Consider the following 26,528-nt stretch of genomic DNA (forward strand, 5'->3'; position numbering starts at 1 on the left):
AAATGTCATGCTCTAGTTCGACCCATCTCTTCGCCCCTGGCGTAACGTGCCAGTTCTGTGCTTGTGTTAGTTGTGCAGCCTGAAAATAGTGGGTGAGATGTGGTAGGCCTAGACCACCTTGTTTGTTGGGTACGTATAGGGTTTGTCTTTTTATTCTGGCGCGTCTGTTGGCCCATATAAATTTATCAATCTTGGTTTGCAGCTGTTTGAAATCTGTGCTGCGTATTGGGATCGGGAGGGTTTGGAACAGGTATAAAAGTCGCGGTAAGGCGTTCATTTTGACGGATGCCAGCCGTCCTAGCCATGATATCGGCATGTTTTGCCATCTGTCTATGTCGCGGGTGATATTTTGGATCGTAGGTGTGTAGTTCAGGTCGTAGCAGAGGGAAAGGTCTGCCGGGATGGATATGCCCAGATATTTTATATGGGTGAGTGTGAGATCGAATGGGTATATGCCGTGTATGGCTGTCTTGGTGGCGGGGTCTATATGTATTGGGAGGGCTTCCGTTTTGTTGATGTTGAGCTTGTATCCCGAGACCCTGGCGTATGCTTCTAGAGCGTTGAGAAGTGGTGGTAGAGATGTTGCTGGTTCTGTAATTGTGAGGAGCAGGTCATCTGCGTATGCCGCCGTTTTGTATTCTTCCTCGCGTATTTTCATTCCTTTTATGTCCCTATTGAGTCTGAGAGTTTGTAGGAGTGGTTCTAGGGACAACGCGAAGAGCACTGGGGATAGTGGGCATCGCTGGCGTGTACCGTTATGGATTGTGAAGGTCGGGGGGTGTGTGAGTGGGAGGAGGAGGTGTGCTTGTGGTGTGGCATAAAGTACCTGTATGGCGTTTATAAATCTTCGTGGGAGTCCGAATTTTTCTAGGGTGGCGAATAGGAAGGGCCATAACAGTCTGTCAAATGCCTTTTTGGCGTCCAGTGATAGGAAGAGGGCTGGGATGTGTCTCATGTGAGCTGTCCAAATTAGGTTGTATGTCCGTCTTGTGTTATTGCTCGCCTGACGTGTTGGTATGAAGCCTACTTGATCTGGGTGTATTAGTTTGGTTAGGTTGGGGCTTATGCGGTCCGCGAAGATTTTGGTGAATAATTTAATGTCCACATTTAGGAGTGAGATTGGTCGGTAGTGTCCAGGTTCGAGGTTGGTTTTGTTAGGCTTGGGGAGGAGGCATACATTCGCTTGTAGCATTTCTCTCGGTAGTTGGTCTCCCTGTAGTATGGCGTTGAATAGTGTGCAAAAGTGTGGGATTAAGATAGGGGCGAATGTCTTGTAGTATAGCCCAGTGAACCAGTCTGGGCCCGGGCTTTTGTTGGGTTTTAGAGCTTTTATCTTTCCTGCAAGTTCTTCTGGTGTTATGGGGCTGGCTAAAACCTGTGCCGCTTCTGTAGTTAGAGAGGGTAGTGGTACTTGGGTTAGGTATTGGTCTATTAGTGTTTTGGCCGACGTTGGGTGTTGTCGTGTTTCTGGGGTATGGTCGTATAGGGTTCTTAAGTAATCTTTAAAGACTTCGGCGATTCTCTCGGGTCCTCTGTGGTTTCCCCTCTTGGGGTGATTATTTTATGTATCTGTTTGTTTTTGTTTCGTTGTTTGAGTCTGCGAGCGAGTAACGTGTCAGCTTTGTTAGCCTTGTCGTAGTATAGCTGCTTTGGTCGAGTCTTTCGCCATGTAGTCTTTTATCACGGTTTGAAATTTTTTGATTTGCTCATTGAGCTCTTGTGTTGGGTCTGTTTTATGTTTGGCCTCCAGGGTTCTCAGGGTCTGTAATGTTTGTTCCAGGAGAGCCACCTGCTTTTTTTTGTGTATCGTTGCTTGGTTTATTAAGGCTCCCCTGATTACAGCCTTGTGTGCTGCCCACAGGTTCCTTTCTGAGGTTGCCGTGTCTTTGTTGATTTGGAAATATTCTATTATGGTTTTGTCAATCGATTGTCTAATTAGTGGGTTGTAGGGGGAGTGGGTTTAGGCGCAATGTCCATGGTCTCGCCGTTCCTGGCAGGTTAAGCGTTAGTGTTATTTTGCATGGTCGGACCATGTGATGGGGCCTATGGACGTGTTTTTGGTCGTGGGCGCCAGTGTTGGTGATATGAGAAAGAGGTCTATATGGGAGTGTGATTGGTGTGGGTGTGAAAAGAAGGTGTAGTCTAGGGCTGTGGGGTGCTGGGCTCTCCATGCGTCTATTAGGCGTGTACGTGAGATGAATGCTGAGAGTAGTTTATCTGCTTTTGCTGTCGGTTGTCCACTCCAGCTGTGTGATTGCGATCGGTGTCTGTCTACCATGATGGAGTGGCGTTGAAGTCGCCGCCGATTATGGAGTGGTGGGAGGGAAAGAGAGCTAAGTGTGCCTGTACTGTCTGCCAGAATGTGCTAGTTGGGGTGTTTGGCGCGTATAGAGTGGTGAAGTCTCGCATGTCTGAGACTTGGTGAAGGGAGTAAGTTTGATCTTTTTTCACTGTTATTCTGAAGGGGTGCCCCCACGTGTAACGCCAATCGTCTTCCAGCAGAGCTGTGGTGAGGGGCTTAAGATCCCGGCGTTTCCTCAGCGTTGATGGGGCCAAGTCCTGGTAAAATTGAAGCTGTTGCCCCTGGTATACTGGCGGGTGGTCTCTTGCCGCCTTCATGAGCTGTTCTTTCACCGGGAAATGTAGTATCTTAACGATGATGTCCCTTGGTGTGTTTGAATTGGGGAACGGGGGTCTCAGTGCCCTGTGGGCTCTTTCGATATAGATGTCTTGCTCTGGGGTGTCCGGTAGCAGGGATTGGAATACTGCTTTGATGGTGGGGAGTATGGCCTCCGGCAAGACAGATTCTGCTAGGCCTCTTATGCGTATATTTTGCCTTCGGGATCTGTTATTTAACTCTTCCAGTCCGTCTTCCAGAAATAAAATTCTAGCTTTTAGCATCCCCATGTATCTGCTATGATTCATCACTTGCGTTTGCGTTTCTTTGAGTGTGCGTTCTGTATCTCCGGTGCGTGAGGCTAGCGCCTCGATCTCTCCTTTGAGGCCTGCTATCTGCTTTTCGAGGGCTGCAGTGGTATAGGCCTTAATGTCTGCCGAGGTTTCTCTTAACATTTTCCGGTTGGTCCTCTTTAGTGAGGGGGGCCGTGTGTGTGCTCGCTCTCTTCAGAGTCTGAGCCAGAGTTTCCCTGGCTTTGGGCCCAAGATGTCTGCCTGTCTTCTTTTGTGCGGAACATCGTGGCCACTGACGGGGTTGAATCCTTTTTCTTTTTCGAGCCCCCCATTTGGGTGAGTGTGGTCGCTGTCTGTGGGTAGTTTTGTAGTCGTTTTGCACCTTTGTGGAGGCTGATGGATGCGGATTTTGTGCCCGGGGTGAGAGAGCTGAGGGAGCACACGTCTTACTCCATTGACGGTTAGGCCCTGCCCCCCGCAAAGCTATCACTTTTAACACATGTTGTAAAGTTATTTTGTGGTGTCCACGCCATTGTTTTGGAAAGTCCGTGTGAGCCCAGAACCTTCTGAGGATCAAGAACTCACGCATTTCTCAGTGTTCACCAATAAAGGGGAGAAAAGCTACATTTAATATAAGGATAATGTCCTTATTGTGATCCAATTTATCAGACTAATATCGCATATAGACTTTAAAGGAACACTATAGTCACCTAAATTACTTTAGCCAAATAAAGCAGTTTTAGTGTATAGATCATTCCCCTGCAATTTCACTGCTCAATTCACTGTCATTTAGGAGTTAAATCACTTTGTTTCTGTTTATGCAGCCCTAGCCACACCTCCCCTGGCTATGATTGACAGAGCCTGCATGAAAAAAAAACTGGTTTCACTTTCAAACAGATGTAATTTACCTTAAATAATTGTATCTCAATCTCTAAATTGAACTTTAATCACATACAGGAGGCTCTTAACATAGCAGGGGATAAGAAAATCTTAATTAAACAGAACTTGCAATAAAGAAAGCCTAAATAGGGCTCTCTTTACAGGAAGGGTTTATGGAAGGCTGTGCAAGTCACATGCAGGGAGGTGTGACTAGGGTTCATAAACAAAGGGATTTAACTCCTAAATGGCAGAGGATTGAGCAGTGAGGCTGCAGGGGCATGTTCTATACAACAAAACTGCTTCATTAATCTAAAGTTGTTCAGGTGACTATAGTGTCCCTTTAATTTCACTTACAACTTCTTTATTTGTCATCAAATCAGTAACACAATGTATTTGTAAGGAGGCTCCAATTTATAGTATCAGTTACTTTTCTGGGTCTTGGATTACCACTACTCTCTTGTTGAATATCATATTTATATTTAATATTTAAGGGGATTTAGGAGGGGGACATGACAAGTGAAAATTAAGAGAGATATCCTGATGACATGTCAGTGGAAAAAATGTTGAAAAAACATACAGCTGCTTGTTTCACTGCTGATGTGTTGGTACTACTTTGTAAAAGCAGGAGGCAAACAGAGGTGATGATTTGTCCCAGGGGTAGGCAAGCTTTGGAATTCAAGGTGTCATTGACTACATCTCCCCTGATGTTTTGCCAGCATTATGGGAGATGTAGTTGAATACCCCTGATCTATTCCATCATACATGGTTGTTGGTCTTTGAATTGTCCTTGTAAAGTAAATTAGGAGGTGACTGCACTCAAGTTATGCCATTCTCAATTTTGATACCAGGGTTTAGGGAAGCGGTACACAAAAACATGAGGATGTTGGTAAGTGCACATAATAAAAGGGAAATGTTGCAGAGAATACACTTACTGGGTATTAAAAGGTGATATTGTATGCAAAGCAATAATTAGGGAGCAAAAGTGAAATTATACAGGAGGATAGAATACATAATTAATAAAATGAAGAGGAGTTGAGGCAAGATTAAATTCTTATTTTGGTAAGACCGTTATAGAAAGTGTAACTTCTGCATATTATACTTTCAGGGCATGTAAACCATCACAATTCTGATGACATTTCTCATTCAAAAAGAAAAGGAAAGAAAAACACTTTAATAGAACATCCTAAGCGCCATAGTCACTATTATTTTACAAGTTATAGCGAAAGAAGTGTTTGGTTACTGTCCCTCCCTCCTATCTTTTGTCAAACCATTTTTGAGTAGTATGACAAAAAGAAGGTCTCTCCTAGACAGCCATATCCAAATAGATTTACAACCCATTACTGAATTCCCATTTGGACATATTTCTATGGATAATGAGAGAGGGACTGCACCCAAAGACACCATGCACCATAACCACTACAAAACACTGTAGTGGCTGTGGCAATTAGAAGTTTCATTTGGAACACTTTTAAGATCATATCTATAACAGACAAGTCACAACTGCAAAACATAACTTCCACTAAACCATACTACCTACAACAAGGTTGGGGAACCTCCAGCCCTCCATATGACAGGCTGAGGATGATAGGAAATACAGTCCAACAACCGCTAGAGAGTTGTAGCTTTCCCAGCAATGATCTACACAAAGATGACGGTGTACATCTGCATAATCTCACCATAAAGTTGGCTGCCATTTGAGAAGAAAGGCGGCACACTGTTTTTCTGATGTGTAACTTGACATGCGAGAGGGTTTTAATTGAAAACAAAATAAATGAAATTAATGTTTTGCTACTCAATTTGAGCGGTGATGGACGCTACTGAAAACATTCTAAAAATAGCATGATCATTAACTTAATTATTGGAAAAGGAAAAAGAAAACCCATCAGTTCTTAGAAATGTAATCCAGGAAGAAATAGATGTAAATAGTTTTAAAGTAGTCTACTATTGACTACATTGTAATATTTAAAGGGTTTACTTACTAAAAGGTGAGAGGACTACCAACATACGCCACCTTGTCCTGTATATTGTAAATTTATCAACGTGTCACAAATCACCATTTAGTAAACAAACCCTTTTTTTTCTATCCAGGCAAACCATTGTTAATTTCTATTTATACACCATGGTATACAGAGGGAGACCATCAATATATTGCAGACCTTGCATTTACATATTAACAAATACTTAACACTCCCCCCATGCCCTCCCAAAAGAAAAAAAAATATGGCTGCCCCCTATTACCCCCTGCTGCCAATGGAACACATTGCTTATTTTAGAAGGATAACTATCTTTGAGTTCTTAGTTCTGTGTGGCTGTAATCATTTACATTGTTCAAAGTGACTGAAAGGTCACAAATACGTAACAACTCTTTACAGGGTTCCATTCCGCTCAACTAGACAAGATGATAAAGGTAATATTTAGTGGCACAACATTGAAAAACTTTGCCATGCATCCCAAGTATTTAGAAAAGCGACAAGCTGGATACCCCTAACGGAACCAACTAAGTGTGTGTCCGGGGCGACCAAGAGAGGGGATAACCCTCACATATGTGTATAAATGAAGAAACAGACCTGGTGCATCAGATAAAGTAGGGCGCCCCCTAGTAGATTACCATATATATATATATATACAAAAATAAAACATAGCTTTTAATAGTTACTGTAATAAATTACTCATATTCGTAATGGGAAAATGAGGATAACAAAAATAATTAAAAATAGTAAAAATACCTATTTTTAATTATTTTTGTTATCCTCGTTTTCCTATTACGAATATGAGTATTTTATTATAGTAACTATTAAAAGCTATGTTTTATTTTTGTATATATATATATGGTAATCTACTAGGGGGCGCCCTACTTTTTCTGACCCACCAGGCCTGTTTCTTCATGCATCCTAAGTATCCCTATTAGAGGGACAGTCCCTATTTTGGGACTATATCTCTAAAATAGTCATTTCTATCCTGATGTCCCTCTTTTCTAGGAGCTCCATATTGTTTGTATGTCTGGGTATATAACAAAGCTCCACAGCAAGAATATTCACATGAAGTTGTTTTTAATGGGTCCAGACCACTAGGGCACTTTAGCTTGCTGAAAAGCTTCATGTGTGACAAGTGTATCCTCTTTTTACATTTTACAAAAAGAGCAGATTTCAATAAAAATTGACACTTTTATAAATTAACCTGGTTACATCCCCTTGGCTTTCAAGCAGACAACAGATAATGTTACTCCCTGGTTTTGCTATCTCAATGCAGCCGACCTCAAGAGGCAGCAAAAGCCCAGAGCACCTTCTCATTGAGCTGTATTGGGAAGTCTGTGATTGGGCAGTCACAGAAAGTCTGGGCGGGGTTAGATGGGGAGAGCTTGTAAAGGCAGCAGACAAGAGAACTGCAGGCTTTGCAAGCTAATTTTAGATATATCCAAAATAAAAATACACAATTAAATGCATTTACAAATACAAATATAATGGTTTGTAATTTGGGCAGTGGAGTGTCATTTTAAATTACAATAAACGTGTTTAGAAATCAGTCTTTGTAAAGAAGATGCAATGTTCTGATTTTAAATTATATTTTAGTTGCATTAATTGGTACTAGTAAGTCACCTAAAATTTCTCAGAACAGCACTGCCCCCACTCATAACCCTATCTGATACTTCGGCCAGAGCCGGACTCAAACGGCATGATTCCAGAGATTCTGCACAGGTTAATGGTGGTAATGTAGTGATGCAGGGAACGTTTTATTGGCATATTTTACAACCATTAAAAACAACTGAACATCACTTGAATGTCAACAGTACACCCAAGCATTGATGCCGGCAATGAGCATTAAGAACTGGATATAACATATTCATTTTAAAATGGATAGTCCCAGGCAGATAATGCAGCACATTACAAAGAATGCATCATCTCAAGTTGATTCGCGCATGAAAACATAACCATAAAATGTAAAAATCTACAGAAATTGCATGATTTATGAGTCAGCATGGACTGAGAGATATATTACAGTGCCTTGTCAAATACAGGTTTTTGACAAGACTCTATAATACATCTGTGTGGATTTCAGGATGTTCTGAAGATAAAATTGGGCTCTACCAGATAATTGGTAAGGAGTGGTGACTGAGACATCCATCTTTAATGGATCATATGACATTTGAGAATCAAGACAGGAACATTCATGATCAGGCTTATTAAGTAAAGTGAGATTTTAAAATGAATTTCAAATTTAAGGTTGAAGTAGCAAGCTGGAAGCATAGCGGACTTGGAAAATGGTTCCAGTTTGGGTATTTTTATCTTGAATTGCAGATTCACTTTTAATTCTCAATTTCTTGAATAACCATGTAAGATGCCAATCGTCAGCTTTATTTTCAGTGTTAGTATGCAAGCCTAAAATTCTAAATCCACTTTGAATTCAAAGCAATTCACATTTTAGTGAAAATGCCTCTTAGCATATAATATATATTAATCTTCACTAGATAAAAAAAAAAAAAACGTCAGGAAGGCTTAAACTGAAATAACACAATTAAATTAACATAGGCACAGTCAAAACTGGGATAACGGTCATTATAGGGGTTTTTCCACTATGTTCGGCGTCTCTGTGCAGAGCTGACCTTTACCAAAGAGATGCATTGATGCTGATTGGCCACCGCTGTGTTTGGCTCTGCCCCAAACCCGCCTCCTTGGCTGAGATCATCAGAATTGACAATCTCAACCAATCCAATACTTTCCTATTGGCAAGCATTGAATTGGCTGAGATGGTCAATTCTGATGCTTTCAGTCAAGGAGGCGGGGTGGGACCGGCACTGGAATAAAGGTGGGTTTTTATCCTATTTAAGGGGTGCATGGGGCCAGTGGTGTATCCTGGTTTTGTGCTGCTCTTTTTTTTAAATTCAACCCTTTCCCTGGGGTCCAGTGGGGCTGGTGGGCGGGCAGCGTTGGTGAGAGAGCACTGATTTGTGAGCTCTCTGCTCCACTCCGCCGCGCGCCGCAGAGTTATGCCGGGAGCCGGAATATGATGTCATATTCCGGCTCCCGGCATCACTCTGCGGCGCGCGAGAGAGCTGAGCAGAGAGCTCAGGGGAAAGTGCTCTCTCGCCAGCACCGCCCGCCTGACTGACCAAATTTCTAGTTAGCCGCCGTCCCTGCATGGGGCCCCGGCCACCTAAATAGTATTTTCAACACTATAAGGTCAGGAATACACATTTGTTCCTTTAAATTCTAAATTCACTTTCTCACTTCAGTAAATAACCCTGTGTGAATCAACGTGCTGATTTCTTTGTTCTAAATCCCCTATATGACCTTCTAAATGACGCAGGAATAGTGGCGGAACATTTTCACTTCAGCAGAGAGGAAAGATTTAAACCTTCTATTGTTGTCCAAGGATGTAAGAGTTTTTCAAAGCTTTTAACACACTAGATACTGCGATGTCAACATATATATATATATATATATATATATTTTTTTTTTTTTTTTTTTTTAACAATTTCTGTATTCTATTAGAGCTCGTTTTATAGTTAATGTATGTTAATAATGTAAAGCTTGTAAAAATAAAATTAAATAAAAAACTGCCAAGTTAAAAGTCATAACCTTTAAAGAGGATACTCTAAACACCATAACCCATCGTAGTGGTTTTGGAGATATCAGTCTACTGGTGCGGTTCCCCGATTCTGTGACAACCCATTCCGGAATTGTTTGACACAAATGTCTCAGGCACATGTGACCCAGCCCACTCCATATTGCAGGTGTAATAAATGCCTAATATTGGACAATAGTGCCTATTGTCTGGCCTGCAGTGCACTATGGACGTTTCAGTAATAAAAAAACAGAGGGATTTTGGGGCTCAAGAGGATACTGAATACCTGCAATAAAAAGTATTGAGAGGCATTTTTGTGTATTATTTTTTTATACCCCACCTCCTCTAGCACGCAAGTTCATTTGAGCAGGGTCCTCTTCAACGTATTGTTCTTGTAAGTTTTTGTAATTGTCTCATTTATTGTTAAATCTCCCCCTCTGATAATATTGTAAAGCTCCAAGGAATAAATACCAATAGCAATAATAAGTTAATTGCAAAGGGCAGAGTAACAAAGTAAATGTTATGGTAAGCCCCATGGTTATCAATATTAACTTACAATGTTATCATTGGAAATGTTGTTATACAAAGGTAAACTGGACATCATATTACATGCGCAGGAAGATAAACAATCAGTCAAATACACACCTTATAGATGTATGATTATACAATTTTAAGAAGATAAAAGAAAACGTTTCTATATAAACGTGAAAGCTGAGAATCATATGATTGCATCATGTACTTTTTCAATATATACCATAGCAATAAGAGGTTGCCACAGTGTATCTAATTGTAAGCATAATAAATCTAGCGTATTGAGCTTCTGTATCGCATTTAACATGTTGGATAGATAGGTAACGAGGAATAAAATAAATAACAGTAATTCTATAGCATAAAATGAGATATTAATGGAAGGTTAGTAACTCTGAAGAAATAAGAACATAGACCTCCACATATTGAGACTTCCTCCAAGTCATTTGAACCATTTTGTGCACAGGTACGCAGAAATTGCTTAAGGGCCAACATGGCTACTCCATACCAGGGGACACCAATCATATTTTGTTTATATATTATAATAGTCGTAAATAATTACATTTATCTAAGAACCAAGTTCCACACTTTTGCGTAATCGGTCTCCTTACCCCAAAATCTGTGTGCCATTTTTTTTTCTCCAAATTGACATGTGGAGTCAACTCTGTCCCAAACCTCCTTCAAAATGGGATGGTTAAAACAACTTATTAATGAAGCAGTTTAGTTGTATGAATCATGCCTCTAAAGTTTCACTGCTTAATTCTAAGACTGTCATTTAAGAATTCGAACACTTTTGTTTCTGTAGCCCCTGTCACAACATATTTCATTTTCAATCAGATGTTAACTTTAGATGTTTTTAATATCCTGCTCTGTAAATTGAACTTTAATCACACACAGGAGGTTTCTGCAGGGTCTAGCAAGCTAATAATAGTGCAAAAGATTTGTAAATTTGTTTTTTGTTTTTTAAATTGAACAGACTGTGCAATACAGGACGTTTGAACAGTAGATATCACTATACAGGAAGAGTGTAGGAAGGCTGCGTAAATCACATGCAGGGAAATATGACTAGGGCTGCCTAGCCCTAAAGAAAGTGATCTAACTCCTAAATGGCAAATAATTGAGCAGTGAAACTACAGAGGCATGATTTATATACCACAACAGCTTCCTTTTAGCTTAGATTCTTATGGTGACTCTAGTGTCCCTTTAACCCCTTAAGGACCAAACTTATGGAATAAAAGGGAATCATGACATGTCAGACATGTCATGTGTCCTTAAGGGGTTAAGTAAAAAGGACATACTGACCTTACATTGTCAGACTGCATAATCAATTATACTCAGCCACCAATTGGATTAAACCTGCTGCACCAAAAGCGTTAAAGCCATGGTACAATTTACTAACTCTGTCTAAAAAAAAACAAAAAAAACAATGCATCTCCGGAGTCATTTCATACAAAGTGTTTTAAATAATAGTATTATTACAAACAATTCTTCCTCTCTAGTAGCAACACACAGAAGATCATTGTGATGAAAACACAGAAAATAACCAACGCTAATTAGCACAATACTAGCTCTCTATATCACATGGATGTGTATATAACATCATAAAGAGATCTGCTTAATTATCACAAAACAGAGTTATTCACTGCCATCATTAATATTCCTCAAAAGATGAATGAATGCAAATTAAATGGAGTACAAAAAAAACAATGGTTGACTGAAGAGACTGACATGAAACAGAAAAAAATATATGGATGGCTTGGGGATAGATAAGTGATGAGTGGATAGGTGATACATATAAAAGAGATGGTCACAGAGTTGTTGGCAAGAGACATTCAAAAGATGGATGGGGAGTTGAGGATACATGAAATGTATAAAGGAGATAGTGGAGGGATTTGAATTGGAATGCTGGGTAGGAGCAGCATTATATGGATGAGAAGACATAAAATCAATGGTTAGGATAGAGAGCCATGAAATAAATGGTTAGAGCACAATATAGATAGCATGGATAGCAAAGGGCATGGGAAAAACTAAATATCAGTGGCAAAGGATATGAGATGATTGACTGGTAGGAATGGAATGAAATTGATGGCTGGGTAGGACAAGCAAGATAGGGCATAAGATGGGTGTCAGAGGGTTTGAGATGAATAGCTGGCAATATAGCACTGCATGAAGTCATTCTATATATTTAAAGTTTACAAGTCTGAAGTTGACTCAGAAATAAATTTAAATCAGGTATATGGCATGCAAAAATCTTAAACAAAATTTAGATTTTATTTTGGGAAGTTACTTTAGTTTTGTGTCTGAACTTAACACATTACAGAGAAGATTTAGACTTGGGTGTTTATTCACTAAATCATCAAATATGGTGAACAGACTGAAGAACTGCAAAATGTAAGTTTCCGAGTTTTTTATGCTTACACTGGGAGTATGGGAGTGCATTTTTCAAGGTGTGGGTTTAGAGAATCAATTAAAAAAACATTTGTAGTATGTTGGGTAAACCATAGCACTTGGCACAAGGAAGACAAATAAAGGGTAAATGAGAATTACATTTGGTAGTTTCAGTGAGTTTTAATAGTTTAAACACAATGCATATGAGGAACTGTTTAAATGTCCATCAACCACTGCTGCTTTTTCTACGTGCCTGTTTGAGGAACTGAACATCCCGCTTAAGCTGCCGAAATGTAAAAACCAGTGAGTTCTACAATAATGCAGCTAGTAGCAGCTTTAGGTTTCTGTATTCTAGGGAATGATGCCAAGTCCTGAAATATTTCAGAGAAAACTAATTTAACGAGAATTAAATCTATAACCCCCTATCTTTTTTTCCCCAGAGGAGACACAGTTTAGGGTGGGTCACAAGAACCAGCAGGCATTTAGTATGCCCAAAGCAAAATAACAAACTTATTTGGAAAGCATTTTAACAGTATTTGCTTGTAATAATTTAGTTTAACCCCTTAAGGACCAAACTTCTGGAATAAAAGGGAATCATGACATGTCACACACGTCATGTGTCCTTAAGGGGTTAAATGCCATTCGAGAATCAAAAAGACTTTCATACATTACCATTATTATTCCTCACTTCAAATTTAAATCTTGTCATCCAGCCTTTACATCCTTAGTTTACAATGATCTATTGCAAAGCTTATTAAAGCTAAAGGCTGGCAAAGGATCGTGGGAGTATTAGTTCCAACAGCTGTAGAGCTATGGGTAGATTTGTCATCAGCTAAACATCTGCATAACCTCAATATGCAGCGTTTCAGCAGGACTTTCACTACAGAAGTATACTGCAGTGCACCAAAGACCTAACATCAACACAAAATGCACGCAAAAAAGAAAATATACATAATGCATCACGAACCAGAAATGGAAGTAAAATGTACCTGTTGCAATCCTTCTGTGCCGTAAGCTGCCCGCATTTCCTCCAGCTCTCTGTTCAGCTCCTCGATTTCTTGTTGCTTTCCAGCTAGCTCATCCTCCATCACCTCGAGTCGTGTCTGAGAGCTCTGTGTACCATGCTCGGAGAAGGTTTCCCGGACACCGAATTCTTCCTCCTGAATCAATCCAACTAGGTTAACGAACACTGCATTGACAGGTCTACAAAGTCAAAGTGCTGTTCCCTGCATTAACCAGCACCAGTACTTTGCCACATTAAAATATATCAGGCAGCACAGAGCAAGCTTATTTCCATGACAACCACCTTTGTTGTCGAGATAATTTGCGCCTCAAGAGCACTGACACATTTCCACCAAATTCTCTTCTACGTGTGAGGAACTGAGAGCAAAAACAAGATTTTTTTTTTTTTTTTTTTAACTCCCTATTATTAATATGCAAAGGATATCACAGAGGCAGATTAACAAGAGGAGAACAGTGGATCTAGCTTGGGTTAAAAGAAAGTCTGTTAGTTACAAGGGCTTTATCTCAGAGAAAAGCCTAACCCCTTTGATGCTGTACCACAGAGGGATTTAGAATGTTAGCTGTGCATAGTTAGTGATAAGGCAAAAATAACTACAGATAATATACTGTACCCTCTCTAGGTCTGATGCTGGGTTTGCGGTCAGCAGAAAATTGTCACTCATTACCTATAACCAAAAATAATTTCCAGCACGGTTAAAGAAGACAAACACTCTAAGAAGTTTTAGCATTTTTTTTTTCTTTTTTTAAATAAAACTTTTACTAAATCCATATGGATTAAATCAAAATGAGCAGTATAATATATAAGAAATCATAGGTCAATGCAAATGAAAGTAAACATATTGTCTGCTGATTATATGTTTGCTTTCCTTTAAATCATAAAGAAATATTGAAAATCTTAAAGTTCTAAACAAGCCACTGACAGCGGTGCCGCTTCCAAGGTGGGTAGAAATATTTCCAATTCGAAATTATAGTTGTAAGTGCATAAAACGTACATTAATAATTCTTGGAAAAAAGCATAACATTATTAGAATTAAATTGGCCTGCATGTTGCAACATTTAAAGGTATATGTTATAAATACCTAATCTAAATTTGAAAACTTCTAGAACCTCTAGGGACATTTTGATGAAAAAGTAAGCTGTGAATAATATATGAAATGCCTTTTTAATAACTTAAGACTGAATAAGAAATCCTATGAAAAGATACCATAAGACAGTATGGAGTAATCACATGTCCATGCCATTGAAATGTTTTTAAAAGGCTTAAAACTGTGTACGCCTGCCTCATCTTTCCTTTCCCCATCAATCGTCACACCTGATGAGTATGCGCAAGAAGATAGTTAGCGGACCCAGCAGGATCTTCCGTGAACCCCAACTCTGTACTTTCACACGAGAGAGAGTAAAAATATAGCATGGCTCTTGGCCATTTCATCTGACAGGTGTTGGACACACAGCTGAAGAGAGAAAGTTGATGGGGCAAGGGGAAGCGCTTCAGATAAGTATGACTAACGTTTTCTCTCTCTCCCCCTCTAGTGAGCCGCCATGCAAGCGCATATGTCACCTCAGGAGAGGGCTTTAAAAATTAACTAACTAAATAAAGAAATGCAAAAATCCCGCAAGTGAAAGCGCCTCTTTAAAGAATAACCCTCTCCTCCACCCATTTTTTTTGAATGTTTAATTCATTAATTTATTCTGATTGATTGCTTTAGTTCAAGCTTACTATTTTGCTACAAGCACACAATTCGGTCTAAATTTGGATGAAATCAACATTGCTAATGCAGACATGGATTTTGGATTAGCAATACGGTCAGGCAAAATGTCTGCAGAAAACAGAAAGGTTTAGACATTCCAAGGTTCAAGTAGGTAATTTATTCAATCCTAATGTCAAACCGCAACATTTCGACTTACAAGGTCTTTATCAAGCTTGATAAAGGCCTTGTAGGTCGAAACGTTGTGGTGTGACATTAGGTTTGAATAAATTGTCTACTTGAACCTTGGAATGCCTAAACCTCTCTTTGTTTTCTGTATGTTGTATCTAGGACCTAGTGCTGCGTCCAGGTTTACTTGCACCCTGGCTCAGAGTGATGGGATTGAGTGCAGTTCCTATTTCATCTCTGGAAAGGCAAAATGTCTGCGTCATGGGTGTCATGGGGACCCTCGATTTGTGTCAAACCACTCAAACAGTTTGACACAAAAACAGGAGGCAGAGCCGGAAGCCTGCTCCCTCCTTAACTAGTACAAACACTGCAGTGATTATGGTGCTTTGTGTGGATAACATGACAAAATGCTCAAGTACACATTTTAATAAGAAATGGTAACCACAGAAAAAGTAGGACTATACTTAAAATTCCCTTTTTTTTCCCCTTCTTCGTACAGAACATTTTCTGAACACATGAAATGTTTATGTATAATGATCAAGAGGGGGAATATTTTTAAAAATTGCCATTGTGCCTTAGGCCCACCATAGAAGAGAGCACTAATAAATCAGTAAGTAAAACTTGACTTGCAATAATCTTCTGGGCAAGGTACAAGAATATCACACAGGATTATCCTAGGATTGTCTTAAACATCTGTATCTGTGCTTTGGCTTATTCTTACGGTGTTAAATGGGCAGTGATTTGTTCTACTTTGTGACAATATGTTCGCTGTGTCTTGCAAGACTGCTATTCTCTTTCACTCCAGGGAGGAACAGAATATGCCAGAGCAACTGTTCTTCCAAGCTAAAAAAAATTATGGACGAGTACTTGTTCTGTCTTTCAATTTTAAGTTTTGAAATCGGCAAATTCATGCTTGTCCTTAAAGAACCATAGGACTTTAAAATTCCTAAAATGTTTTCTTTTTTTAAAATGTGCATTTTTATCAGATAGGAAGCCTCCATGATTCAGTAAGAAGAATTCAGACCTCTCTGACTGCTGTCAGTCACCCAACAGTCAGTGCTGCCCTAGGCATAACAAAACTCAGGCACCCCCTTGCCCCATTCCAAATGTATCTTCCTGACAGACACACACCATCACTGATGCATGCGCTGACATACACACTCACAGATACACAGTCATTGTCACACACACTGTTTAACCAACACACACTTTCAATGAAACATACACATTCACAGGCATACACACTTACTCATTCACAGTTACACACACACTCACATTCACCGGACACACATATACACTCACTGACCAGACACACATGCATACTCACTGTCTCTCTCACACACACACTGGGACACACATATACTCACTGACAGATAAACACTGACAAACACACCTACACACTTACTGACAGGCATATATACACTCACTGACAGACACGGATACACACACTGGTAGACACACATACATACACACTCACTGACAAACACACATACATACATACACTCTCAATGGCAACACACACACATATACTCACTGACAGATACACACTGACAAACACCTACACACTTACTGACAGGCATATATACACTCAGTGTCAGACACACACATTCACTGACAGACACACTCACAAACAGACACACACTCTTACAGCCACACACTAACACACTCCCAATTTGTTTTTGTTTTTGACATTTTGGATTTTTCCATGTGGTCCAGTGGGGCTGCTGCTGGCAGGCGGCCTGGGAAACAGGAGCAGAGTTCAGGCAGGCGGCGAGGGAGTTCTGATCCTCCTGCTCAGCTCCCTCGCGCGCCTTTCAGTAATGCCATATTCGGCCCGCCTACATCAGGAGATGTCAGCCTCGGGGGGCCCTGAGGTGGCCAGCCGGCCATCTCTCTGGTCCCCCAGGGCAAGAGGCTGGCAAGGCACTTATATTGGTGTAATCTGAAAAGAAGCGTGTCTCCCATTAGGTGAAGGCCCTCCTCCTACTGCTGCTACTAGGGTGGCAGTTCCACCCAAGAAAGATACAAAGCTGCCCAAAAGGGCTGGCAATACCAAAAAAAGGGATGAAATCACTTTGAGATAAAACATGTAGCCTGTGATGGAATATGACTGCAGAGGATGACGTGTATACAATGGACTAGATACCATATTCGACAGAGAAATAACAGGTGGATAGTAGAATAACACCATTAAGGGGCAGACACTCTGCGTAGTTTAAGATGGTCAACAAAATACTGATTGTTATATCATTAAGTAGAGACACAAAGTTCCATATTTATCAAGGTAAAACAATTTCAATTACGGGTCAATTAGCTAATTAGTAATCACTATATAAACCAATGGTGTGTTTCCCTACATTTATGATGTCACCTCAAAATTGCTCCAGTTTTACATTAATAAATTAACAAATATGATGGTAAGAATGGACATGCAGTTCTGGTATTTAAAGCAAACAAATTAACTTCTAAATGTGTTTTAATCTCTATATTTATTATTTGCGTGTTTTAAGGCACTAGATGCAAAAATGCATTAAAATGAATGGTCTGGTTTAGTCTGGAATTTGCATTAAAATAGATTTTCTTTCTTCATTGACTGTACAAATAAACCATTTAGCTTTTCAGACACAAAAAAAGTAGTATGCCAACTTACTGGAAACGTCACAATGCAGAAAAAAGTTAACTATGTAAAAAATAATGGTTTACAGCAGGATACATAATTCAACATTAGTAACCAATAATGGTGGCATCATTTCACCCGGTTCCATGATAAATTCAAATATGGTATACCCTTTTCTTATAATTTTAAGATTAAGCTACATTTAAAGAAACTTTAAATCATTTTGTGAAATCTCAGTTCAGATTACCTGTTCCCATGATTGTATATCCTCCGACACCAACATGCAATAAAAAGACTACATATAGCCTAGGTTTAATTAAGAGAAAAAGAAACACAGATTTCTCTAAATATATACAACATGATCAAAAATATGTAGACACCTGCTCCTCAGTCATCACATTCCAACATCATAAGCATTAATGGGGATGTAGTCCCCTTTTAGTTGCGCTAGCCTCCTCCAGTCTTTTTCATTATTTTCACCTATTTAGCAAAAAAAATAAAATTCCGTCAGGAAATAATGTTAGGTATCTGGGTCTTGATCACCATTGATGTTAACATTTATTCCAAAGGTGTTTGAGGGAACAGGCTTCAGGACACTGTGCAGGCCAATGAGTGTGTTAAACTCCACTCTTGACAAACAAATTCTGTATGGGCATTACCCTGCGAATCCGAGGACTGTCAGATTCAAAAAGGAATGATCTCAAACTGAGTTTGTAACACAGATTAGTCTAGAAGGCTACAGAACAGTGTTGTGTTAAAGGGACACTCCACTGCCCAAGTACAAAACAAATACAATTCTACTGTTTAGTACATATATTCAAAATTAAATTTTCATGCATCTATTTATGCATTTTTCATTGGAATTATATCTAAAAACATCTTAATAAAACAGCACATCTCTTGTCTCCTGTCTTTGCAAGCCCTCCTCCTCTAACCCCGCCCAGACTTTCTGTGTCTGTCCAATCACAGACTTCCCAATGCAGCTCATTGCAAGGCAGGTGCTTCTAAGCAACTGCGGTCTTTTGAGTTCAGTGCAAATAAGCTAACCAAACCAGGAAGTAACAGGACCCATCTGCTTAAAAAGCCAGGGGGTGTAACCAGGTTAATTTATAAAAGTGTACATTTTTATTAAAATCTGCACTATTTCCAAATTGAAAAAAGGAGGGCAAACTCTTCACAAATCATGTTTTTCAGCAAGCTAAAGTGCTTTAGGGGTCTGGAGTGTCCCTATAAAATGTCTCCTTTGATGGAATGAAAGAATCTAGCCCAAACTATTTAAAAAAGCTCAAGATCATTATTGCTTCTTCTCCATCAAACTTTACAATTTGTGTTATATAGTCAGAAAGGTAGAGCTCTCGAAGTGCCTGCCAAACCGAGAGACATCTTTTTGAACTCACTGTGAAAAGTTGTTGCACTAACGTCCCTTTTAGAACTTCACAAAAGTGTGCTGCAAGCTTCAGTACTCAACAGTCGCATTCTGTGAGCTTGCCTGTGTTACCACTTTGCAGCTGAGATGCCATTGCCCCTTGCTGTCTCCACTTTACCATAATGACATTTAAAGTTGGCTTGGGCAATATTAGCTCATCAAAAACTATGACAAAATGACTGGTTTGTAAGTTGGCTTTCAATAAATGTACACTTCACAGAAATGTGTGTGGCTGATTTTTCAAATAAAACCAATTAGGTGGGATGTCCACAGATTTTTGGCCATGTAGGGTAGACAAATACTGCAATGAAATGATACATTTTTATAATGACAAACACATGCACAAAACGAAATGTAAATTAAAATGGTGTTGCAAGTTAAAATTGTGATTATTTTAAGTTCCATAAAAGAGACTGATGAATTATCTCCAGGCAGCATGCACACACCCTTAATGCCAGTCTTACCTCGGAGCTATAATCATCAGCTGTAGTTGAAATTTCACTTTCAGGCTATAATTAAAACAAAACATGGATAATTTCCAAAGTGAAATAAATTACTTTAAAGTGGTTAGATCTATACAGTTAGTTTAAATAAAAAATAAAAAAAGGAAAATAAAATTGCTTTTCTATTTTCTTTCCACAATTTTGAGTGATAGCTCTATTCTAGGACAATGCAATTTTTATTTTGGATGATATTTCCCATGATGTTCAGGTAGTACACATGATCAGAAAAAAACAACAAATCTGTGCTGTCACAAAAATGAAAAAATCACCCATTACGGGTCCCAAAGAGGTTAAAGCCAAGATGGGATGGGCATCACGGAAAATATTAATCTCCAATATCCGCAGCACCAAGGTTATCTATCACCCCTCTAGACAGAAAATAAGGGAAGGAAGATCATATCAGGCACACTCAATGGGTCCAGCTTAATTAATGTAAGTCTTGTTTTTCAGGCTGCTCTCAAATAGAGCATTGATTGTCCTAATTTGTGAGCTCTTTTTGTAAACCAATGATGTTTGTTGAAAAGGATGTACATCATGCAGGAATTTGAAAAAAGAAGTGATGAAAATTAACGGAAAATCCAAACAGAACAAAACTATTGTGGGATAAAAAAAAAAAAAAAAAAAAGAAATAAAAGGATAAATTCTTCCAAAGTGCTGATTTCGAAAAAATAAAGTTACTAAAACAGACATTTTTAATGCTGTATAGTGATAGTCATCACTTGAGAGCAATACATCCTTATAATCCTAATGGATGACACAGATATCTCACATTTGCAGTGTTGTTACTACTGCAAGGGATTCTGGGTGGGCATATGCAAATTAGTTCAACAAAGAATCACCTTTTTGCCTCATTATTTCACTTTAAAGGACCACTCTAGTGCCAGGAAAACATACTTGTTTTCCTGGCACTAGAGTGCCCTGAGGGTGCGGCAAGAGCTGCGCGCGCATTCAGCCGGTCGCATAGGAAAGCATTTGCAATGCTTTCCTATGGACGCTTGCGTGCTCTCACTGTGATTTTCACAGTGAGAATCACGCAAGCGCCTCTAGCGGCTGTCAATGAGACAGCCAGCCACTAGAGGATTAGGGGGAAGGCTTAACCAATTTATAAACATAGCAGTTTCTCTGAAACTGCTATGTTTATAAAAAAAAAAAAATGGGTTAACCCTAGCTGGACCTGGCACCCAGACCACTTCATTAAACTGAAGATGTCTGGGTGCCTAGAGTGGTCCTTTAAACATGGATTACTTGTTTGAATACAACTCAGGAAGAGATGCAAAGCCAGTGAACCACTCATGGACAGCTGTTTCGTTGTTAATGCAACTCATCACCATGAGATTGGTTACTGACTTGCTAGTGAGGCTTGACGTTACTTGCGGAGTACAAACCAAGAAAGTTATGGCGAGGAAAAAAAGTGATTGAAAACCCATTCCACCTGAAGTCAGAGGATAGTCAATACATCGTTAAGCAGAGTCCTCTTAGTTTTACTCTAGTTTTAAGACTGACTGATGATAACAAAAATAAAGTCACACCAGGCACACAGATAGATCACAACAGTTTTAGAGTTAACTATGTACTGTGATAACATAAAAAAAAAATCTCAGGGGCATCCTATCAACTGAAACCACAATTCTGAGGACATCTCTCTCTAAGTTATCAGGTCAAGTTGTCAGCTTACACAGGACGTAATTTCAGTGGTAATCTGACAATCAGTTTGGTAAGAAGCAACAAGGTAAAAGGTATATATGTAGAAAAGATACTCACTACGATCTATTAATGAAAAAAAGCACAGTGAAAGAGTCACCCACTTACAGTAATTCTAACACCATTTCTGTGATAGGTGCACTAGGACTGGCTGAAAGGTTTTAGCCATCTCCCAGGACTTGTGAGAGGTCAGGCACAAATCCCTGGAAGGTGCAAGAAAAATCTAAATTTTAAAAGAGGAGTATTTTAATTGTTAATGCATGATCTCTATGGCTCTCAAACTAGTCCTGAAGGCACATCAATGGTCCAGGTTTTGCCAGTATTCTCTTTAAAATATAATGGGGAAATGCTTAAATCCTGGACTGTGCATTTGACTTCAGGACTGTCAGGGTTATTCATTAAAGGGATAATTCAAAATAAACTTCAAATTTAAGTTCTAAATTGCAGTAATGGAAAGATGCTCTAAGTCATCCGTGATTTCAGTTCTGCTACTTAAATTTGAAATTCACGTTGAAATCACACTTTAGTAAATAATGCTGTAGGCTGAAAAATACTGATCTATACGATGCATTAAAAATTAGGCAATCTCCAGCTTTAGCAGTCCAGTCAGTAGCTTGTCCTATGGCTTGTCACAGCACAAGAGGTGCAAAAAACCTTCTTTAGTCACGCAGACTTTATCGGCCCTCGTGAAGGCCTCTTCTTTGGGACTATTTTCACATTACAGAGGCTTCCCAAGTCTAATGGTTAATTCAAAGATGGACCCCCTTGCTCAGTGTACTTAGAGGTTTAAGCCATACGTCACTGAAGAAGAACATTGCCTAACAATTTGATTTTGATTTGCCAGAGTTGGTGGAACCGACTGGTGGTATATGGTGCGGACTTGTTTTGTGATAATACAGGTTAGCTGATACCAGGAAAAGAGATAAAGCTCTTGTTCGTTATTTTGCATTCAGGACAGTAAATGGAGAAGTCCTAAAGCCTTTAACATTTTTTCTGTGATATCAATAGACTCCTTAGTTTGAAATGCTTGCTTCTGTTGGCATGTACAGGTAGCTTGTGTACCTGCATTCACACAACCAGTTCTCTTTTTCTTTTTTTTTTTTTTTATTCTTTTTTTTTCACGTGCAATGTGTGCCATTAGGAGTAACAGTTACATTCTCGACAAAACATAAAGGTAGTGATATTTTGATACGTTAAAAGTAGTTATTTTCAAAGCACGTATTTTTATGTATTAATTGAGGTACACTCGTTGTGAAGTCGGTTACCTAGTGAAGGCGTGTGTGTGCCGTATGTGGGTCAGGGGTCTGTCTAGACCAGATGGTCGCTTCACTTTGGCATAGTGTGATATGTCGTAGTTGGTGTTTGGGAAGGTACTGTAGGTCTATTGTGAGTTATCTTAATCATCCAGGTTCAATCACAGAATCCCTGATGTCAAGGCCAGACGGTAACTGCCATTTGTTTGTATTTCTACAATCTCACAAAAGCATTATACCTCTAAACAAGAGAAATTCAATGACTGTTCTATAGACAAATGACCCAATGGCACCTGTAATTCCTTTAACAAACTTTTACATGAAGACCAGTTTGAGTAAGGGTCAGTGAAAAAAAAACTCCAAATAAGTGATCTGAAAATGTTTTGACCCATTAGGTCTATGTTAACCCAGACTTTGTTATTTTATAGTTGGGAGCCAGAGTTGGAGATCCCTATCAAGCACACTGAAGCTGCATAAGAGGCGGTAGTCTAAAATGGCTGTATATAATAAAGGAATAAAAAAAAAAATGACTACAGAGTAGAACTACACAACGATGCCAAACACCTCAAATGTAATTTAATTAATGATTGTAGTCAGCTATGGGATCGAATAGTATTCTACCTCCAGGATAGTTGTATACTTATAATCTCTAGTGTCACTTACTTCTATAGTGTAAGTCTGGTCATGTTTAATAATTTCACCATGCGGCACAGTTCTCATAATGGTGAATTCGGCAGTGGCAGCTGCTCCACTTGTGGCACTCTGGGAGGGAGCCTCATCACTCTGCGATAAGCTAGCATCTGGAGCATGCTCCGGTTGTTCGCGATATTTGGAGCCTGGTGAGCTTTTCTTTTTCTTGGACTTTTTTGATGAATTCTGGCTGTCGGATTGCCCCTTCCGTTGTCGGAACTGGGCAAGCTGAAAAAATAAAAAAATAAAAAATTAGTCTAGAGCAGCAATGGTCAATCTTGGTAACCTAAGTTTTTGTAAAAACTATTTCCTGTGATTGACGGTCAACCTTAGATTTGTCCATCACCAATCAAAATGTCATGAAGACAAATCATTTAGAAATAAAGAGAGAAAAAAAGAAAAACACACAACGCCCCACATAACATCAATGATGATCACACAAATCAAAAAGAGATCCAAGAACCGTTCATACAGCCATGTTACAATGCTGCCACCCATCCTATGTGATCCCTATTAAGGGTTAATATGTATGTAGGAGTTGAGAAAAATACCCCTCTCTGTCTCATTAGAGATTTATTTGCCTGAAGCTCAAGGAAGCAAGGTGAATAGTTAGTGTAGGACCTACCTAAGAGGTTTGCCTTGACGTGGCAGGTGGGCTTACATCTAATGGCCATTGGAGTTACTAAATAATCTCCATTAATTTAAATATACATAAGGATTTGAGCTAGTTCGCAGGTAACTTTTTTTTTTTTTTTTTTTTTAATCAACAAGAGAAAATATATTTGTCAGGTCTGGCGTGACCTTCTACAAGGAGTGATCTTCATGTCCAGTTACAATCATCAAGAAAGGCCTCCTCAATGGACCATGAGTAACAAGTGGCAAAACAGTAGTTAGTACTTAAAGCGTGAATATTAAAATGCAATTTAATTTAAGTAGGCAAGAATAAACCTTGTAATTATGGCACATGATGGCAGACATACCAAATAAAACGACCATTGAACACTTTTTTTTTTGCAGCTTACAGATCCCGATTAAGTTGAAGACACATTCAATTTAACAAAACATGTAGAGGACTCTTCCTTCGACAAAGCTTTACACTAATCTCCTAAATGAAATTTAGAGATTGGCAGTAGCATTATATAAAATGTGACAAGATCTCATTTGGTACAAATACAATGGCAGCACAAACAGAAAATATATCACAAGAGCACAAGACTCACCACGGAATTTTTATGGTAGCTTACTACACAAACGTCATTAAAATTACTGTTGAGGCATTACACACTTCTATATACATACACATTCTTTTGTACAATGTGGGACAAAAGGAACAAGTCTCAAGTAAACTAAATAAAATTAAATTTATATATATATATATATATATATATATATATATATATATATATATATATATATAGACATTTTTTTTTTTTAAGTAGTTGGCTGCACTCACGGATTTCCGTAAAAAATAACTTTTAATGAAGAGATTTAAAATAAGATCAACGTTTCAGTCCTCCTTGTGGACTTTCATCAGGATCATCATCAGGATCCTGATGAAAGTCCACAAGAAGGACTGAAACGTTAATCTTATTTTAAATCTCTTCATTAAAAGTTTTTTTTTTACGGAAATCCGTGAGTGCAGCCAACTACTTGAACTATTTAAATGCTGGAGCCCTGTTAGTGCACCCGGTTATGGAATTCTGAAGCCTATGTGCAAGGTACTGTTATTTTTTTATATACATATAATTCCCCACAAATAATAAACCTTTCCATTCCAAATCTAGTATACCATCTTTTCTGCAATTTGTTAGAAAATCAAGTAAAATCAGTAGAAAGGGATAAAATAAATACATTTATCCAAAGCCCCAAAAATGGTATATACAATTTTGTTAATGCAGATAGTTCCTCATAGGTCTTTAGATGAATGTGCAAAAAACACTTTTATTCTCACCAGTTTTTTCTCAAGACCAAGATGAAAGGTTTTAGCAAGAAGTACTATCTATGGTCACTGGATTTGTGGTGTTTTCAAGCCATGTACTAAATGTTATCACATAAACACTGTTTTAGCATACAATACAATCTGTAATCTAAATCACCAGGAGTAAGGCACATAGCTGTCTATCATGACAAATCTGGCATTACCCCAAAAAGATAAACAAACAGAATAAAATAAATTCAATAAAGTAAAGCGAATAACATGAACATATATACCGTACTTTACCTTGTAGCAAAACATGATCACAGCAGTATCAGAGAAAGCTCATCGACAAGGTTACATACCAAAGGACTTTAAGTGACTTCTGATAGCAAAGCTTATGTGATTTACAATGAAGGTTTAAATGTGTAAATCCTGTTAAAATACAGTATCCTTAACTCATTAGCAAGCTGGTCACAGTTAGCCGTACAAGTCACGAACATTGACTACACCAGTATTTTTTTCCCAAAAGAAAGTAAAAAATAAAGAACAGGGTTGGATGGATTAAAAAAGATAAATTAATTAATATGTAAAAGACTAAAAGTACAGCAAGGCCCTAAATATTTAAATTCAAATCTGGTGATTCGGATGATATATATCATGATGTATATAACGATATATATTTATTAAAATAATTAGGGCCTTGCTGTACTTTAGTCTTTTACATATTGATTCATCTTTTTTAATTTGACTTATTAAAATGTTAGTATTTTTAGTTATTAGTTAATATTTATTACATTTTACAATAATGTATCTAATTACATTATTTCTACTGGAAAATTAGGCAAAATCAGACGAGCAAAGCTCAGGTTGAAATGGGTAACCCCCTACATATTGATACTGAAACTAAAAGTTAGGGTGACATTTATGTTCAAATGCATGAACCAAAACTCATGCAAGAAAACGACAAGCCTAAAGTTGATTTGGGGTAAATCTGAAGAGGAGTATGAGCTGCAAAGCCACAATGAGAGTGACAAAGGTGATGATAGTGAAAATGAAGATGAAGAAATTCCGTTTCAAGAAGAACACCTTTCTGACAATGGGCAGGTTCTGATTCCTCATCTAGCTCTACTGACTGACTCGAATAGAAAATGAGGAGATGGAGTGACACTGACATTTAAGTTGCAAGCGTAATAATTCAAATACTCGATCGAAAAAGTGTTTCTGTTCCCCACGGTGTGTATTTAACTTTAATAAAT

General features: G+C 38.6%; 1 protein-coding gene across 1 annotated transcript in view; it reads right to left on the bottom strand.

Annotated features, from left to right (window-relative positions):
* AKAP9 (A-kinase anchoring protein 9) overlaps nt 1–26,528 on the bottom strand; it is a 227,508-nt gene that overhangs the window by 174,796 nt on the left and 26,184 nt on the right. The window contains exons 2-5 of the mRNA XM_063452457.1: nt 23,328–23,582; nt 19,672–19,716; nt 13,902–13,955; nt 13,257–13,427 (exon numbers count right to left, since the gene is read on the bottom strand). Of these exons, the coding sequence (XP_063308527.1) occupies nt 13,257–13,427; nt 13,902–13,955; nt 19,672–19,716; nt 23,328–23,582 (525 nt within the window). The remainder of the gene's footprint in view (nt 1–13,256; nt 13,428–13,901; nt 13,956–19,671; nt 19,717–23,327; nt 23,583–26,528) is intronic.

This window comes from Pelobates fuscus, chromosome 4, assembly GCF_036172605.1.
Source record: "Pelobates fuscus isolate aPelFus1 chromosome 4, aPelFus1.pri, whole genome shotgun sequence".
In the NCBI taxonomy this organism is placed as follows: Eukaryota; Metazoa; Chordata; class Amphibia; order Anura; family Pelobatidae; genus Pelobates; species Pelobates fuscus.